The 19,494-nt window shown below is 36.4% G+C and overlaps 3 protein-coding genes across 9 annotated transcripts in view; 1 reads left to right on the top strand and 2 right to left on the bottom strand.

The window, feature by feature from the left end:
* LOC109600530 (protein alan shepard) overlaps positions 1-10,796 on the bottom strand; it is a 31,245-nt gene extending 20,449 nt beyond the window's left edge. For 2 of the 4 annotated variants that reach the window (XM_020016689.2, XM_020016688.2), the window contains exon 1: positions 3,047-3,344. In XM_020016689.2, the coding sequence (XP_019872248.2) occupies positions 3,047-3,103 (57 nt within the window). In that variant the 5' untranslated portion in view covers positions 3,104-3,344. Of the gene's footprint in view, positions 1-1,845; positions 1,979-3,046; positions 3,345-3,652; positions 3,683-10,487 lie in introns of those variants that run through there. The other 2 variants (XM_049962954.1, XM_049963713.1) reach the window with 2 other exon arrangements.
* A 282-nt stretch (positions 10,797-11,078) lies between these two features.
* LOC109600533 (tRNA N(3)-methylcytidine methyltransferase METTL2) lies at positions 11,079-12,352 on the top strand. 2 transcript variants are annotated; one of them, XM_020016692.2, is made up of 4 exons: positions 11,079-11,237; positions 11,412-11,897; positions 11,952-12,124; positions 12,207-12,352. In XM_020016692.2, exons 1-4 carry the CDS (start codon positions 11,158-11,160, stop codon positions 12,344-12,346), a joined length of 879 nt encoding a protein of 292 aa, XP_019872251.2. In that variant the 5' UTR covers positions 11,079-11,157; the 3' UTR covers positions 12,347-12,352. The 2 variants fall into 2 exon arrangements, with proteins under 2 accessions (XP_019872251.2, XP_049821754.1); XM_049965797.1 differs by having other exon boundaries at positions 11,112-11,361.
* A 596-nt stretch (positions 12,353-12,948) lies between these two features.
* Positions 12,949-17,735, bottom strand: LOC109600534 (tyrosine-protein phosphatase non-receptor type 4). Of its 3 annotated transcripts, XM_049965795.1 has the most exons (14): positions 17,539-17,735; positions 17,124-17,491; positions 16,414-16,630; positions 16,240-16,360; positions 15,918-16,005; positions 15,706-15,858; positions 15,241-15,644; positions 15,121-15,186; positions 14,789-15,021; positions 14,268-14,723; positions 13,947-14,156; positions 13,744-13,883; positions 13,401-13,688; positions 12,949-13,344 (listed from the first exon to the last, which is right to left on the bottom strand). In XM_049965795.1, exons 2-14 carry the CDS (start codon positions 17,400-17,402, stop codon positions 13,228-13,230), a joined length of 2,772 nt encoding a protein of 923 aa, XP_049821752.1. In that variant the 5' UTR covers positions 17,403-17,491; positions 17,539-17,735; the 3' UTR covers positions 12,949-13,227. The 3 variants fall into 3 exon arrangements, with proteins under 3 accessions (XP_049821752.1, XP_019872252.2, XP_049821753.1); XM_020016693.2 differs by having other exon boundaries at positions 17,124-17,735; XM_049965796.1 differs by lacking the exon at positions 15,121-15,186 and having other exon boundaries at positions 17,124-17,735.
* Positions 17,736-19,494: the final 1,759 nt, after the last annotated feature.

A 19,494-nucleotide genomic window follows, 5' to 3' on the forward strand; every position in this document is an offset into this window, starting at 1 on the left:
TCACACCGGCCTCTCTCCCACCGTGGCCGTACGCACGCTCCCAAAATAAATGTCATCCCTGCAATCGCAATTTTTCCAATGCACACAACCCGAATCGCAATCCGATTACGGGGGTTGCCTAACGCTCGTCCGCCGAAAGTGCCGTCCTCTGTTGTCGGCGAGGGGGTTAAGATAATAAATTCACCCGGACGGCATTCCGTGAATGTGAATGAGGCGGACGAAGAAGCGCACCGGCGCGGCGGCCGGCGGGGACGAGGAACGGGCAGGTTCGCATTCTCGACGGAATGCCATTCCGTGCCGCGCGACGTATCGAGGCCGAGTTACGGTACCCCGTTCTCTCCGTCTCACTTTCTCGCCGTTCATCATATATCGTCCGGTACCCGGGTGGTGGCCGGGTTCGCAGGTGTCGACCCGCCAACAACAAGAGAACGACAGAGAAGGAGAGAGAGCCAGGGAAAAAACGTAAACAAATAACGATGACGGTTCATTCATCTCGTTTCCCGTCTTTAAAATCCCAAAGACTAAATATAGCGTCCGTTGCGTAATCGCGAACCCTCCCCCCAAATCATCCTCTTCCCGTTTAACGAACGGTAATCGAAACGCCAAGACGTTAAACGTCGGACATGTGGCGAACGCGCACCGGAATTTTATTTTTGCCTCCCGTGCTCCGGTTTCGTGTCCGGCCGGCGTGTGTGATCCGGATGTGAGCACGTGTCCGATTCAAAAGTGGACCGCTTTCAGGCCGTCACGAACGTTTGTTGGGGGACAGGAAGAGGAAACCGTCTTCACGAATTGATTTCGTCTCCGGTTTTAATGTGAATAAAAAAAATGACGCGCGACGAGATTCGTCGTCGTACTGTACGGTTTATGAATTATGCAGAGACGGGATTCAGTGCCACAGATGTTTGTGACGGATTGTTCATGTTGTGTTGTGTAATCTATTCGACAGGTTTTGTTTTGGAGCAATTTTAAAACGAAATTCCGACACACAGAGAATCGATGCGTTGCGGCAATTAATCCACCCCCGTCTTGTCGGAAAACTAATAAAATGCACATAAAACCGGATGAATGAATGGCAGCGTGCAGCGTTGCACCTTTTGTAACCCGAAACGTTCAAAATCGATACGATACGGTTGTGGTTGGTTTTAGTTCGGAGTAAGCGGTTTCAGCAACACAGCTTCGATTTAATGCGTGTCTTAATAATTTACGACCGCTTCACGGTGATTAGCCGTTCATGATAAACATGATAAAAATCGCGGTTTTCCCCGGACTCGTAACTTAATTGTCTCAACTGAAAAAAAATGATTTTGTGACGGTGAAACCGGGACGCAAAAACCAGAAAATCGATATTCCGACACGTATCCGAGTAATTGGTTCAATTAGTTTAACCTTGGCTGAACTGAACCGTTTCTGTGCGTTATCTGGTTGAAACATTTTTCCATACATATTATCTAAAATGCAACCAGTTCTGGAAAATCAATCCTCCATCGTAGAAAACATAAACGGCGATGATACAATGGAAAAACGACCCTGGAAATCGAGTGTTATGTTTGCGAATGAAAACGGAGAAAAGAAAACGGGGACGAGGCTAATTTTATTTATTTTGTCTCCAAGAAAAAATATAATAATCAGTTTAATCTTAAATTACACTGACTAAATTTATTTATGAAACTTAGTTAAAAAAATAATTCTGTTAGTTAGAAGACACAATATTAAAAATTGCGAGTTCTCTCAAAACTATTATGTAATAATTTTATTTGAAATAATTACTTTACTAACTAAATATTAAGTAAAATATTAAAAATAATGCACAACAATTTAAATAAACAAACAAATTAACCATACCTAGATGTTATAGTATAAAAATTGTTCATAAATCCTGTATACGAATGTCACCAATAAACAAGTCCGTTCACAGAAAATTCACCGAAACATTCCCTTCGACGGAATCACGGAAAAGGGCACGTTTCCCGTCTCGCGGTTCGTCCACGACTCCGACGCCGTTTCCGGCGCCCGCCAGGGGGAAAAACCGTTCTCGCGTCCAACCTCACGGATCAAAGATGTGGTGGGGGCGAGGGGGATGGGTGAAAAGGGGGCGTGCACGTCTGGCACCCGGATTCGATTTCCGATACGAGACACCCACACCCGAAAAACATATGGTGACGGACCGGGCCGAAGTCGAGAGTCGGGCAGCGCGCGCGCCTCAAACCAGCTGGACGACGCCGCGACGACGACGACCCCAACCTCGGACACGCGATATTTTCTCTCTGTCTGTGTGTATGTGTGTGTATATGTGTGCTTGAAGAAAATCGATACAGTCACACTTCGAAACAATTTTTTAATAACATTCTTGGATGTGCCATAAATTAATTATAATGAATTTCTTCTATTTATATGAGGGAAAACCGTTTAAACTTGTGGATGTTAAGGAAGACAAATTAATTCGCACAATTATTAGAAAATATAAACAAAATGAATAAAAACAAATAGTTTTACATTAAACAATAATTTCACACTGTTATTGTGGATGAAATATAATTGTTTTGTTTCTAAAATTTATTCAAGAAAACCACTATTCTAAAGTAGTCATAGTAAAAGTATTTTAAGTACCTTGTTTTCTAATAAATTTGCATGATTATAAACACAAACGTATATTTTATTATTAAATTTCACAAACATACAAATCAACAATTGGAATCGACAAGAGAGTTGAAGGTTTTAGTTTTTTGTATCACATGTATTATAACAGTATCATCATATTTAAATTCGTGTTGGTGAAATAAGCTATTACATACATCATTTTCGATTTATTCGATTTCGAATTTTATTTTATCAACCACAATTGGCGACGTTAAAAAGGGGAGTGGTTTACTTACAACTGTCACAGTTTGTTTTGTTTTGATTCATCCCAAAACACGAAATACCATATACGTCGTCGAATTATTAATGAATTACAACATCACATTTAGCAGGAAAAATCGGCGTGTGTCGCGAGTTCGCCGGCCGGCACGCGGCGCGGGGGTGGGCGTGCACCCCCCGGACCTACCGTCACTTTCCCGTAGATCTTCCTGCCGGGATTGCTGTCCATCCGTACCGCCATCATGTCCCCGATTCCGGTCGCAATTCACCCCAAGTGGCACCTGGCAATCGAAAGGGGTGTGTCCGTCGTCGCCAGTGTCATGGCCAGTGGGGGTCGCACGCACGCGGACGTCTTCGCGGCGTCGTCGACTGCACTGGGTGGCGATGTCGCGGTTGCGTTCGTCCGGTGAACGGTCGCCGGCCGTCGTGGTTCACGCGTTTTCACTGACGGTCGACGACGACGGCCACCATCTTGGGAGGGCCGCGCGGTGTTTTGGTCGCGGCGGCGGTCGGCGCCGCGACGACAGCGCCACCGACACAGGACCGGACCGGCGACTTTAATTTCATTTCCGACTCGATGAATTTTAACGGCGAGAACGCGATCGTGTTCTTTCTTATTTGCTTTTGGTTGTGAGTTGTGAACCTGGCAAATTATACGAAGCAAACAATCGACAAAAATGAGTCGATTAATATGCGAACGGAAAACGATGGGCCCATTAATGGTCGCACTAATTAAACAACGAACGGTATTCCGGTCACGCCTCTCAAACCCGTACCCGAGTGGAAAACTCACCTTAGTTCTGTATGAAATCTTGTTGCTAATCTGTAACAAACAAAATCACTGATTAAAAATCAATTTTTTAACAAAAACTCAATTGATTCACCCTTATTCGAGCAACCACAATGTGCCAGCATCAGTTCGGTTAATTCGTAACTTTTTTCCCATCCCGCATCTCTAGTTTTTAAGTGACAAATAGGGGGCGAACGCACACTTCAATTTTATTAGTGGTTCGTGAGAAAAAACATTGCCATTTTACTACTATGAGAGTTACAAAAATAAATAATAAACAGGGATATTTATAAATTAAGTGGCGTGCATATATCACCAGATATAGAGGGTATATAGGTTGTAAAAAATCTCTCTCTTTTAAATAGAACAATATATCGACCTCTAATTAAACAGAAAAACATATTATGTATTATTATTTTATATTAATATAATATAAAATTAAGTAATACTATATAACTTTTATAATACTTTTTTACAGAAAAAAATATTTTATAAACAGAAACATATTACAGAAATTATAATTAAAATTAGTATTGTATTTTTGAAAGATTTATTATAAACTCAGTAATAAATTAAATTCAATAACTTAAATAATATAACTTTTTTAATATGTTTTAGAGAAAAAATTTTTAAGATTTTATAAAGACAAACGTTTTCAATTAAAATAACTAATATTATTTAAAATTTAATATTTCAAAAATATAATAAAATAGATGTACAGTAGTGGAAAAAAAGCATGGAATTTGAATTTTAGCCATTTTCTTGAGAAGTTCAACTTTTCAGTTTTATGTTACAATTATATATACCCATTTATTTGTCGATTTATATTTTTAAATTTTTTATTGAGTATTGTTTGATATTCTTAAAAATGAGTACTTCATACAAATTTGCATTTTAAATGTATTTAACAATGATTGAATTGATAAACTTTATATATGAAATATTACTTTATCAGACCTTAGACAAAAAGTGATGACTCTGTTTCAATCTGGAAAAACAAAAACAGACATTGCGAAGTTATTAAATATTAATAACAGCGCAACAACAAAAATCATTCACAGAATATCTATACTCGTAATGACATTAAAACTGCTTCAAAAAGAGGTATGCAAGAATTTCCGTCAAAAAACCTTTGCTATCAAAGAAAAATAGAAAGACCAGAAAGGCTTCTGCCAGAGGGTATCTTAATTGGACATTTCAAAAATAGGTTACCCTTCTATGGAACGATGAATGAAAGTTTAACTTATTTGATTCTGATGGTAGATGATATGTAAGACGACCAACTGGACAGAGATTGTAGATAAAATTCCAAGCTTCCACTGTAAAGCACTGTGGTGGTAGCCCAATGACTTGGGACTGTTTTTCTCGATCTGGCTTTGGTCCAATAGTACACATAATGAGTAAAATGAACCGTTTCCAGTATAAGCATATTAGAGGATTCAATGTTGACATTTACTGAGGAAAATATCCCACTAACTTGAATTTATTAACAAGATAATGATTCGAAGCACACCTCTAAGCATGAGAAAACACAGTTTCATGATCAAACATATCGGTACTCAAATGATCTTCACATCCCCCAGATTAATATAAAAAATAATAATGTTTGACATCGCGTAAACGAAATGGGCTCAAACAAAATAATAACAAATTTTTAAATTTTTTAATGAGTATTGCTTATTATCCTTAAAAAATGTATTTAACAGTGACATTAAAACTGCTCCAAAAAGAGGTATGCAAGAATCTCCGTCTATAAGCAAAGAAAAATAGAAAGTGCTGGTAGCCCAATGACTTGGGACTGTTTTTCTCGATCTGGCTTTGGTCCATTAGAACACATAATGAGTAAAATGGACCGTTTCCAGTATAAGTATATTAGAGGATTCAATGTTGCCATTTGCTGAGGAAAATATGCCTAGCTCGGATAATGATTCGAAGCACACCTCTAAGCATAAGAAAACACAGTTTCATGATCAAACATATCGGTACTCAAATGATCTTCACAGCGCCCAGATTAATATAAAAAATATTAATGTTTGACATCGTGTAAACAGAATGGGCTCAAACTCCGTAGAAAACATTATAAGAACTGGTTTATTCCGTACCAAGAAGATGCCTTGGGTTGGATGTCCATGAGTATGCAACAAAATAAATTAAATAATTATGTTTGGATTTTTCACAAAATAAAGTTTTCGTACTTTATTGAAAACCCAAAAGTATATTTTTAAATAAAATCTAAACATGATAAAATAAATAAATATAACTAGAGATAGATAAGTGAAATACGTTACACCACCTTTACATGTTCGAATAAATCATAAAACTAAAAAATTGTAATCAAAGAATAGGTCTATTCTAAATTGTTATAATATACAGGATTAAGAAAACTTATGCAGTAAGGACCTTACTGGCACTTCCGCTTTAAGTATAACCAACCATTCTGAGGTAAACAAGATACTGAAACTCCCTCCTGTTGTAAATATTAACTCGCAATACTTATTTTTTGTAAGAATATCGAATTTTGTAACTATAAACACTTTTTTAAGTTTATTTAACAATCTAAATGAATTACTCAACTTTGTAACTATGCATAATGAATGAAGAATAAAAATGATATGATAATTTTACGGAAAAAATATTTAGTTTGATTGAAAACAATTTAAGATGATTTTTTATTCGTTTATCAATTTCATGTTCCACTAAATTGGATTTTTAAGCATCTTTCATAAAAACTAAAATTTCTCTGAACATATTTTATAGAGATAAATAATAGGGGAGGGGCAAAATATAACCAATAAATAGTAGTAAATAGCATTAAAAACGGTGGTCGAGCGCTGACAAGGTGTCGACCCCCGATCGAGCACTAGGAGGGGGAACGCGAAACCCGAGTCTAGACCGTCGAGGGCGCTAACCCCGCGACTCGCGGCGGCGGAGATGCCGACGACGGAGATGAAACGGCGGTGGGATGCCGCCCGACACGCAATCCGACACCTGTTGGCAGCGCCAGATGCAACCGAGATTCACCGAGCTTCCGGTCCAAAACTTACGTTACGATGTGCATAAAATTGTAAGAGAAAAAATAAAGCAGCATATGACACGGAGACACGATTGACACGCGACACATCCAAAAGCCACGTAGGGGGACGATGATTAATTGAAGGGAAAACCGGGACAGATGTGGGTAGTTTTTGGATGCCTTCCTGTATCCGTTTCTTCGCTGGGGAGATGGGTTAAAATTAGGCATTTACGGGGACACGTGCGTCTTGTTCAAAAATATCACGTTAGTCGCAACTTTAAAGACTTTATCCGGTTTTTCTACGTAAAATTGAACAGTAATTTTCTCGTCGGCGGTCTGGCGGTTTTTGGGTGAACGACGGGGCGCGCCGCGCCGCCGACGCGGAAAAAGAAAATCAATATTCCCCAGTTGCAATAAGATAAATCACGAGACGACGCTCGCTGCAACGCCACTGCATCCCGATTCACGTCTGGACGCCCGAGCACCGTTCCAATGTCATCGTCTGTCTGGAAATTGCAACCACGGCGTTACAACTCTAGAATCAATGCAAGATAATTTTAAAATCACTCCAAGTTGAACTGTTTAATTTAGAAAATCCTGAAGAAATTGATTACTGGAAACTTTGAAAAGCTGATAACTAATTGATTACAATTAGTTGCAACTTAGAAATGTAAGCAATTTCTATTTGTAAATACATTTATAATATAAAAAAAAATATAATTTTATAATCACTCCAAGTTGAACTGTTTAATTTACAAAATCCTGAAGGAATTGTTTATTGGAAGCATTGAAAACCTGATAATAAAATAATATATACTTGTAAATACATTTATATAATGAAGAATTTACGTTTCCTATGTTAACTCTCGTCGAGAACTTCTATAGCGATTTTATAATTCTAGAATCAATACAACTTGAACCCAAAAATCTACTGAAAATTATGTATTTTAATTCTAAGTATCCTAATTAAAAAGTTTATTGAGAATTTAATATAAATTTTAAAAACTGATAAAAAATAATAAGATGCTTAACAATTTGGACATCTTTTACGATAATCTTTTTGAAGAATAAATACATTTCCAATGTCACTGCTTGCCAGAAAATCTCTCAAGGACTTCATTTGAATCAATTCAAATTAATTTTAAAACTACTTAGAAATTTTAAATTAAAAAATCTTTTATTGTTTATTTGAAAATTTGAGTGTTACATTTAAATTTTTAAAATCTGACACAGTTGCAATTTAAAAATGTAAGCAGTTTCTATTTAAAAATATATTTATTTATTGATTGCCTGTCTGGAAATCGAACGTTTACAATTTAGAATTGTAAGCAGTTTCTACTTGTAAAATACATTAATTTATTGATAATTTAATGTTTTTACATTTAAATTTAAAATTTTAAAATTTCACAAAATAATTAAATAGTCACAATTTAGAAACGGAATATGGTGGTGAAATATTTGGTTTTTGACAATCTAATACCATCGCCTGTTTTTAAATAATATTGCAACCCCAAAATCAATACAAGTAAATTTTTATTTGAAAGTTTTAATCTTGTTAAATTCAAATTTAAACTCTTAAAATCTAATAAAATAATAAATTAGTTTAAATTTAGAAATATGAGCAATTATATTGTAAATTCATAATTTACAATATAATTGCTTGTCAGAAAATGGCACAAAGATTTTTCATTTTCAAAATTGATCCATTTAAATCTTAAAACTATGTATAATAAAATTCAATAATTTTAAATAGATGCAAAATTTTAATGTTCCTTTAGATTTAAATTTAAAACAAAATATTCAATTAGTTACAGTTTAGAATATTAAGCAGTTTCTAACTAAACATTTATTTATTTCAGTATCTCAGCGAAAAAATATTTATAAAAATGTTTTCAAAACAATTTATGATACCAGACTTGAATATAAATAGCATGTAGACTTCTTATTATTGTTTTTTAAACATTTTAAACAACAATCTAGTTTATTTACCGTTATAATTTATTAGCAATAAGTACATAAAAACTTCTTTCATAAAGTTTAGATTGAATTTTTCATAGTCGCTAGACAGAAAAGTTTTTTTTTCATGTCCAGAATCGATCCAAGTAAATCTTAAATCTACTACAAATGTAAAATAATAATCAATAATTTTAAAGAAATGCAAAATTTTAATGTTCCTTTAGATTTAAATTTATACTTTTAAAACAAAATATTCAATTAGTTACATTTTAGAATATTAAGCAGTTTCTATCTAAACATTTATTTATTGCAATATCACAGCGAAAAATATTTATAAAAATGTTTTCAAAACAATTTATGATACCAGACTTGAAAATAAATAGTACGCAGACTTCTTATTATTGTTTTTTAAACATTCTAAACAACAATCTAGTTCTTTACCGTTATAATTTATTAGCAACAAGTACATAAAAACTTCTTTCATAAAGTTTAGATTGAATTTTTCATAATCGTTAGACAGAAAAGTTGCTTTATTACATAAAAATGACTGATAGTGGAAATTGACTCTAGTAGTAAAAGGACAGTGAAGCATGGACCCAGATTGGGCCTCAAAAAAGAGGCGACGAACCGCCGCGCTATGCAGACTGGCAGTTTAGATTTTCGGCGGTGCTAATGAACCGCCGTCGTCGTAGTCGGACGACACCCGGTGCCAACGACACTGGAAAACTTTTTCGTACAAGAAGAGGGACGTGAGGAATCGTTAACAGTGATGTGAGTCATATCAATTTCTCTTTCAATTTTAAATTGTTCCACACGCATTTTTCTTTTTTTTTGTAGGAGGGCTAAAATTTTTGTAGTGAACTAATAAATTTGTGTTTTTGGGTTCGTTGACCGAGCGGCACCCCCCGGATAGTCTGGAAGGGGCACTTTTCCCATTCGTATTTTGTCTCATGTGCGCGACTCGACTTCCTGTCTGACGAAAAGACTCAGTGGAATATTTGACCTCTGTGTTTTCTTTAAAGGGATTCGCTTGGTGTTTTTCTAATACAGAATAATAATCAAATTGATCTGTTTCTGTTATATGTATGTGTCAATTTATAATTAATTTAAAAGACACGTTTAAAAAATATATTTTAATATCCACTCATGCAAAAAATAAATAAATTACAAGTGGTAAATCAAAATAAAATAAAAAACGTTTTGTTTAACAAGTTTATTTAAAAAAAATTGTCAATTATAAATTTTCAAGTTGTAGAAAAAATTTTTGGGAACAGGAAAAGAAAAATTCCAGCAAGATAAACAAATCAGACCGGAAACGTATTGAAAATCGGTGGATCACGCACCGGTTCAATACGGGCGATGCACTGCCGGAAACTGCCCAAACTGATAGCGAAACAGACATGTTCGAATGTCCGGCGTCCGGCGACGATAAGGGATGATAAATTTGATAAAAACATCTTTTTTTAACATTTCAATTTCACAATTATGGAATTGAATAGAGCTGGTCACCTGATTGAACTGGATTTTCCGCAGCGGAAAAATCCCAAGAAGTGGTCGACAATCTTGTTAATTTTTGTCAATTCCTCCGAGAACGTGTGAATGTCGAAGTTGATCAATACGCGAAATGTTTTCGCCAATCGCAGTCAATAATTAAATAAATTCCGTGAATAATTATGACGCATGCATCGGCAAAATTTATCGCACGTAATCCAATAAAACCCATTTTCGACGTGCAATTTGCAAATGAAATCAAGAAGCGGCGAATCGGCGAAAATCGCATCGACCGTCCACGTTCGAAAATCAAAATAAATGGAGACTTGGTCGACTTGATTTCCGAACAGTTCGCAGTGAAAATACGTGATGACGTACCTTAAAGCCTCAGGGAAATCTCCGATTTCGCGTACATTTGTCGTGAAAAGGCACTATTTTCAACACTCGGAACAGTTATTTAAATAACCAGCGAAGGAATTCGGATTTTCCTTGGCAATGAATACGCCCTCCTTTACTTTGACAGATGTCAAAACGCCCAAAACAATTGAAAATCCCACAAAACACCGCACGTCAGTCTTTTTTAATATTTGTACTGTTTTTATCTATGTAAAATCGTATAAAAACAACAGGCTTTATGAAAATATTTCCTCCACTAATACTGTTCTGCGGCAGAACCGCACACGACACATAAATCTAATGGAAAATATCATGAAATCAAAGAAATGTCAAAGATGTGACGTCATACAACAAAACATACTACCACCCTAACGATAAAATCCTACTCACAAATTACCACTAAAAAAAAACTCTAATTCAAACTTGTCCTATTTAAATAACACCCATTAATCTCCAATTTTTGTTAATATATAAATTTCCTCCAAATATTCAACAATAAGTTTCAAAATTGTAGAAAACTGTACAAAAACTCCGTCAACTGGTAGGACTGTGAAACGCCCCCTCACGTAAAACATCCAAACCGAAAAATCACAAGAATGCAACCGTGGCAATAAAAAAACCCAGCGTCAAAACATTCTAACCTAACTAAAACATGTCAGACGGAGAGAAGAGGCCCCAGTTCGGCAATAGATTTTTAACCGAAGACTCCGATGTTTTTGAACACAATGCATGGTATGCGACAAATAATATTCCCCTTTATCCGCCGTGGATTTTGTCACACGAGACACCGAAAAAAACCAAAATACGGCTCGAGATATTTGCGGGACAAAAGTCAAATATTTTTGTTTAACGCATGGTACGTATTAAAAAAAAATAATTATGTTAACCCTAGCGTTTCTATTGCAGGGACGACGTGGACTGGGACGAGCAACAAGAGGCGGAAGCTGAGAAGAAAGTTTTGAAAAACAGTGAAGTAAAGTTTCCTCAAGAAACCATAGACAAATACGAAAATGAAGCTGACCAATTCTGGGATCAGTTCTACGAAGTGCACGACAATAAATTCTTCAAGGACCGTCATTGGTTGTTCACAGAGTTTCCTGAACTGGCAGTTGAATCAGATGGACAGAAAGTTATTTTTGAAATTGGCTGTGGAGTAGGGAACACAGTATTCCCAATTTTACAATATTGCAAGAGCGAGAAGTTGTTTATTTATTGTTGCGATTTTTCGTCAAAGGCTATTAAAATCCTCAAGGATACTCCAGAATATGATGTGAATAGATGCAATGCTTTTGTACTGGATGCCACAAAGGATGTGTGGGAAGTGCCTTTTGAAGAGAACAGTCTGGATGTCATTGTACTCATATTTGTACTCTCTGCCATCAATCCAAACAAGTAATTTTTCTACTTATATCAACATTAAATTTCACTGATTATCTGTCTGTTTAGATTTAAATATGTGGTGAATCAAATAGCCAAGTATTTGAAACCTGGAGGAAGAGTTTTATTTAGGGATTATGGTAGATATGATTTGGCACAATTGAGGTTTAAACCAGGACGTAGTTTGGCTAACAATTTTTATGTCCGGGGTGACGGAACTAGAGTATATTTTTTTAAACAAGGTACTTATATTATTAACATAATAATTTTTAATTAATTATATATAATTAACATTATAATTTTTAATTAAAATTTTGATTTTAGAGGAAATAAAGGAGCTGTTTGAAGGAGCTGGATTGATAGAAGAAGAAAATAGAGCAGACAGAAGGTTACAAGTTAATAGAGGCAAACTTTTAAAAATGTACAGAGTTTGGATCCAAGCAAAATATAAGAAGCCTGAATAAGTAAAACGAATCTTATTTTCCTGTGACAAATATATTACTTTTCTTACATAATCATATTATGTTAATTAGATTTATAAAACTAATAACCATAAAATTTTTACATTAAAAAAGGTACTATAGTATTATAGAAATTAATTTACACAAATTTTGTACTTTTTACACAAAAAACCGGAAAGCATACATAAATAAATATTACGGATTCCAATAATAAAATCATTAAAATCTTTACAAAAATCGTTAAATAACACATTAGAGCAGTACCATGCAATACAATAAAGACTAACCATAGGTGAGAATAAATAAGAATGTGAAAGAAGGGACGTTTATAAACTATAATATTGTAACGGTAGGACGAATTGTTTGCCTTAATAAATGCTGAAAATAAAAAGGACCAAACTAAGATTATTAGAAGCACCCGCGGTTATTTTGATATTCAAGCATTTTTATATAAAACTATAAAATTCGAAAAATACAAAGTTATCTTAATATAACACCAGCTGATTTTTGGTTTGCTACAACGCCGTTTGTACTTTTCAATTTTACCACTAATAAAAAATGAACACTCCTCAATTGTTAAACTAATTGTAAAGTTAAATTTGGCACAGTTTAAATTGGACGATTCATGGCATGTGGACGAATTCTCGAAAAAAAAAACCTCCATAGAAAAACTACAATTACATATTGAGTATTAAATTTTAACTACTATGGCTCGCCTCCCGAATTCTTCAGTTTCGTTCCCGAAGTACGCATCGTTTTAAGGCTTCCTCGGTGTTTAATTTAGTTATTAAGGCTAAGTAAATCACATTGTATTTCGCTTGACGGAATTAGCATGTTCTCAGTCGGCGAAAATGTCATGGCAACATTTCCGAATTTGGCTAAAGCTAGTCGCTTTTTACATCATCCTCCTGTTCACCATTTTCTTTCACCTCCCTCGAATGTCGCTTGCTCCTCGTCATGTATGCCGCATGGACACACTCGCATACAAACCTATATTGACTCTGCAACAAATAATGGTAATAAACGGCGGCCACCAGGAAGGCGAAAAGTTTCTTACAGCATTTTGGATCATCATAGCACGTTGTTCCCTCATAGTTTTAACAATCTCCAACGGATAAACGGGCTCCTCGTTCGCGATCAGACATAGAGCCGTTTCCATGAGCACCAGCACGCCGGTACGTCCGATGCCCGCGCTGCAATGTACGATTATGGGACTGTTCACGTCCTCACCCCTGCACTCCATCACTTTATCTGTAAAAATTAAGAATTGAGTAGGCGAATCAGGCACTCCGTGATCAGGCCACGCGGTGTATTGCATATGTTTTATTTTCCTGTCGGTGTTCGTCTGAAAACAACAAACAATTAAATAAATGGCTCAAATTGTGATTTGTTAAACATACTTTAATGTCGTGAAGTGTGAAGTCTCGAAATACAAAACTGCCGGAAGGATCGTCTTCTTCGCTTTCGCCTTTAACTGTAACGTTTTGCATCGTCAGAACTTCCTCGACACCTGGCCAATATTGATGGCACTTTGGTCGACCTAACCAACACAAAATAGTTGTTAATTTTTTTTTTTGATATCACGACGAAAATTTAAATTTACCCCGTTCGACGAGGGTGGTAAGCATGACGATCAAACTACAGTCGTTCTCCAGAATCATTTGCCAAAAGTCTTCAGTTGTTGTTGGCAAAGGTCCTTGTGTCGCGATGTACCGATTTACGATATCTGTATGCGGGATGTGCATGTTAACAAAGTTTGCATTTATATAATCGCCACTCGCAGCGTTTTTTAACACAACCCTTGTGCTGTCATCTGAAAAATGTTTTCGTGTGAAAACTACTTTATAACCGACAGTTTTAAAGAATTTTTTAGAGAAAAAATATATATAATAGTTGTGTAGTTATTGCAAATAATAGAACTTACAAGGTGATATGTCTCTATATCGATTTTTGTTAACGTTCTTGGGTTTCGCCGACTCGTCGCAGGTCAACTCGGGATGTTTCCTGTATAGCATCTCGTACTGCGTGACTAATTGTCCACTGGCCAAACCGTCGGCCAACAACATCACGCTCATCTGCAGAGCATCACTGGGCGAGGACGGGCTGACGTTCACGTCATCCGGAACGTAACAAATCAACGGCTCGGCAAAGTCCAATCGGAACGGCGCACTCTGCTTCAATTGCAAAACCAATTTGCCATCATTCGAGTTTCGCGCCTCGTGTATCAAAGCAACGACTTCCTCGTGGAGGGCGTGTGTCACATCATGCGAGTTAATTTTGAGCACGACGTCACCTTCGGAGAGTTTCGGGGTGCATTTGTCGGCTGGTGTGTCGGCGGCCACACGTGAAACCTTTATCGGCACGTTTCTCGTTGTACCACCTTAAATAAAGCATATGATCAATATACTGCAACTAACTGGAAGAGAAAATGAAAAATGAACGTACCGGTGACGTTGAAGCCGTACTTTTGACCCTGGTCCGGAAACAGAACTATAGTAACTATCCCTCCTACCCCGTCGACGCTCTGACAGGGCGAGTGACCCGCGCTGTCAGGTGGCGTGTCGTAAATTTCGTTAGGGGTTGTGGGAGAAGGTTCCTCGTCTGCGTAACTCATAACTCTCCCCGCAATACCAGGCGAAAATGGCCCTTCAAGCGTTCTCTCCAAGAAACTACCATCACTATTTAAAAAACAATGTATTAATAGAATATTTTGCACATGGATCTAAAATTATTAGTTAGTTGTTCCATTTTCTATGTTAAAATCACTCGTTACTTACGGTCCATGTTTCGGACGTCTCAAATATATGTTTTTAATGCTTGACAGTTTGCGTCTGACGCCTACCCTGTTCATTTAAACCCTGAATTATATTACCGAAGCATTACAAGAAAATACTCACTCGTCGGACAATCTGGATTCTTCTGTCCAAGCCTTTTTCGGCTCTTTGGTGCCCAAAACTGTGACTTTATTGTCGTAAGGTCTCGGTGGTCTTGCCGGTGCCACCAGAACTTTTCCCTTCTCTTCTAGAGCGGGTGCAGGCACGGTTTGTCTCACTAGCTGTTTGCTGGGTGATCGCACAAACTTTCTTTCAGTTTTGCCGCGCTGTTTTACGTCTGTGACCGTTTGAAATTCAGTACGGCCCGAGTAGGAGAATTTCGAACCCAAAGTTAGGGGGAATTTTCGTTTGGCTTTTGGTGAATGGAGGCGGAAGAAGGTGTGGTGTTCGACGCAAGCTTTCCATAACGTTTTCGACGATCTGTATGTGTCCATGTTGAAGATCAGGATTGTGTCGTAGTTTTCGGACTGGAAACAAATAAATTGACGATGATTCACGTGTAAATGTATCAATTTGAAAGTGCCTTACAGGTTCTCGAATGAGCCTTATAAAGAACTCTTTGCGTTTAAACGAAATCTTCATGATTTTCGACCAGGAAAACGTGTTGATTTTGATGCCATTCTGAAAAACTAACAGACCCAAATGCGTGACGCCTAACTGTATATCTTTTCCCGAACTATCCTGAAATTAACAATGAAATTAGGGTGAAAACAACGAACAAGTACAAGTATAATTCTTACTTTCGCTTTGTGTAGTTCAACACCGTACATTTCGAGTTTTTTAGCGTGATCGAGGAACTGGAATTCACAATCGGCCGGCGTCAAACCTCTGAAAAATAGAAAGCTCCATTAAAACAATCAATCGTAATGGGACGCGTTATCTCCATGTTTACTCATCACCTTAAAAATTACTCATTGATAACCAATTCTAACAAACTCCATTGATTCTTTGTTCTTACTATCTGGGTACACAAGTGCGTTAGCATCGTTGTTTGCACTGTGCCAAATCGAAGATAAGATAAGCGAATAATTGTTCGACGAATTCATATATTATAGGTTTTACCTCAGCTCCTTGTGAAACTCGCTGATTTTCCTTTCCAGGTCCTCAGTTTGGTCAGGCACCAGTTGTAACTTTGACAAGTAACCCGGCTCGTGATCGCCCGGTTGAAAATCACCCAACTCAGCTGCAATATTTCATATTAATTGGCATTTATGTACAAAATTTGTTGAATTTTACCTTGGGCAATGTAACCGGAAAAGAGTATCGCCCTACTGATTGGTAAAACGAGCCTTTGTTCTAAAATGTCGCGTCGCAGCTGCAGGAAAAAATAATATCTTGTGTACTCTTCGAGAAGTTTGCTCGGATCCGACACGTAAAACTTAACACGGAAATACAGGGGCGATTGGCAGTTTGCGAGCTGTTTCTTCACCGACTTCGAAGGGTCCAACCATCGCTGAAAATTACAAGAGCGTTTTATGGCGGAAACGGGTTTACAACGTGCACAGATGTTTGGGTTTTACCGCGCAGATGTCGGAATTGCTTTTATGATCGCATGTAATTATTGAATGTTTATGGAAACAGCTTTGAGTGCTAAAAAACTTTTAACATGTGATTACATGGTAGTATCCTACATTTAAATCTTTATGATAATTATGAAATAGTAAATAAATAAATAAACACAACGAAATACCAATAATTTAATTTAGAATCTTACAACAAATGATTAAAATTTATTTTGTATCATATTTTCAGATGACAAAGTGTTCAAAATACATAGGAAAAAAATTATCCTTATAACTGATAAGACCGTGTTAAAGATTAAAAAGATGTTCTGACAACATTTTATATTTGTTTATAATTGATGTGAGTGTAAACTTATCAGTCAATAAGATAACTGGCTCTAAAAATTGTTTTTACAAGACCGAGATAGGGATAGTATAATTTACCATATACTCCTTCTTTTGGCTGATATCAACAAAAAACTGCAAACCAAAATAGTCCTTCTCAACGAGTTCGAGATGCTTGTAGGTGAGGTCGAGTAGCTCGGCCCCCTTGGCGCGCTTCTGCATGGTGAACTCATGGTGGCTGTTGTCCAGGAAGTGGACGGTCACAATGAGACCCTTCGTTTTTCTATCTCGTGCGGCCGCCAGCTCTAAAGCATGAACATTGTACGTGCCACTGGAACCACTAAACGCCCGCCGAGCCACCCTCTCCAACATGTTCATGCTCCGGTCCGATGGGGTGCATCACGTCCGTCTCCCGTATACGCCCGACGTGCTAATGTTGTGCGTATCGTTTGCAACCAACGATAATACTAAATGGGACATTATCTATCCGCTGATAAGTGTCGGTGGTACCCACGGTTGTTTCGTTCCGTTATCTCGACGACGGTGCTTCTTGAGGCGGTGCACGGGGCTCAACGTTCGGTACCCAACTGCACACGGGACGGTCCAAATAACCAACGCCAGACGTAAATAAAAACTTATCGCGATTCACATAATGCACGGTCGGTGGCAAATCTCACGCAACCGAAAAAATACAGTCTCTTTGGGTGCCCGTCGGTGGCCGGGTCGGCGACATCTGCTTGCCGGTGGCCGAACTATATGAACGAAATGCATCAAATTACAGATTTTGAATGGGTACTTTGAAAGTATATAATGGACACTACTATACTATCTATAGACTCACAAAAAATATACAGTCACAAAAACTATAGATATAATTTTTTAAAATTTAAATTTTTGTTACGGGTTTAAGGATTTTAATTTTTAATTTTAATTCTTAACATGTGGAAGAGGAAAATGTACATGACTAAGATTGTTGTTGCAAGTAGATACCACAAAATGTATGAATGCAGTTGAGAAATTTAATATAATAAATATATAATACACAAATACATAACAGTATGCTCTGATAAAACACTCACTAATAAAAAAAGTTCTACATAACTATTAACGGTACATAACTATTAACAATTGATTTTTTGAGCAAAATATCTTGAAATGGTGTTTTGGATGTCATTCAAATTTAGAAATTTCTGCAACCATTTTACTGAAAAACGCTTCAAGTCTTTTGAATCTCTGAAATGTGTAAATGTAAATAAGAAACTAGTAGTAGTTCGCCATTATATTTTCAGACCTGAAGCTCCGATATCTTCCTTCTTTCTATTTCAATTAAGACAGATGGAAGCTGTAATATTTCAACTTGTTCATCGCTTACAGCATCTACATTTCAGAAAGCATGTCATTTAATAAGAAATATACATTGTCCGTTTTTTGAAGTAGATATTTTGAATTTCCTAGACTAGATAGATTTAAAAATTATTTAAATATTTTGCAGCTCAGTGACAATTACTCAGATGAAGCAGGGAAGGCAGTGTCTCACCTATAAAAATAATGTTATTGACATTACGCTAATTTAAAAAAATTAAAATTGACAGTTATAGAGACTGCCGATAGAAATGAAAACTTAGAACTTTTAGTATTAAAATTTGAAATTTCATAATGTTCAATTAAAAATATCAACATCAATCTGGTTTTCACATCTATTGACACTCCGAGCAACAATTATATACATGTTTATATGATTTTTTGTTATTCAAATATATTACGCTCTGTACAAGATCATGACAACGTATAAATACAATCATACTATTTATGGATAGTATTTGTATTTACTTAAATTTCAATGTACTTGATTTTTAACATGATTTTAATTGTTTGCATCATTGTATACTTTTAGACTTCTTGTACTTTCAATTATTTCATTTTATTCTAAAAGATACAATAGGTAACTAAAGTAAGAAATGAAAATGTTTGATTCAAATTTATCTAAGTATCACGTAAAAACGGCATCGATTGTCGTTTTATATTTTGTAGTAGAGTTTTCGATCATTGGACATGGCCACTCAAATAATAATCAAACAAAAACATTCTTTCAACAATGCACAGTATATACACATTGAACTTTTTACTAAATCCATTCAATTTCACTTATAAGATATACACAACACTATACGTCAGCTGTATAGCTACTGATATACTGCTATAAGCATGTCGGTGATGCAAACGCACAATATTTCACCCATCCAAAAAGTGTCTAAGGCGCGCAGTACACTGCGCGTGTGTCGGTCATGAGCATGTCGGTGACGCGAACTCATAAGATTTTGCCCTGCCCAACGCGGCTAAAGAAGTTTTCACTTCAAAAATACATTTTTTATGTTTTATAAGTAAATCTTGATAGCCATGATGCTAGTCAACCACTAACAACACGAAAAAATTTATTGACTTGCCGTTGACGTGGTGATTTTTAGTAAAT

Source organism: Aethina tumida, chromosome 1, assembly GCF_024364675.1.
Source record: "Aethina tumida isolate Nest 87 chromosome 1, icAetTumi1.1, whole genome shotgun sequence".
In the NCBI taxonomy this organism is placed as follows: Eukaryota; Metazoa; Arthropoda; class Insecta; order Coleoptera; family Nitidulidae; genus Aethina; species Aethina tumida.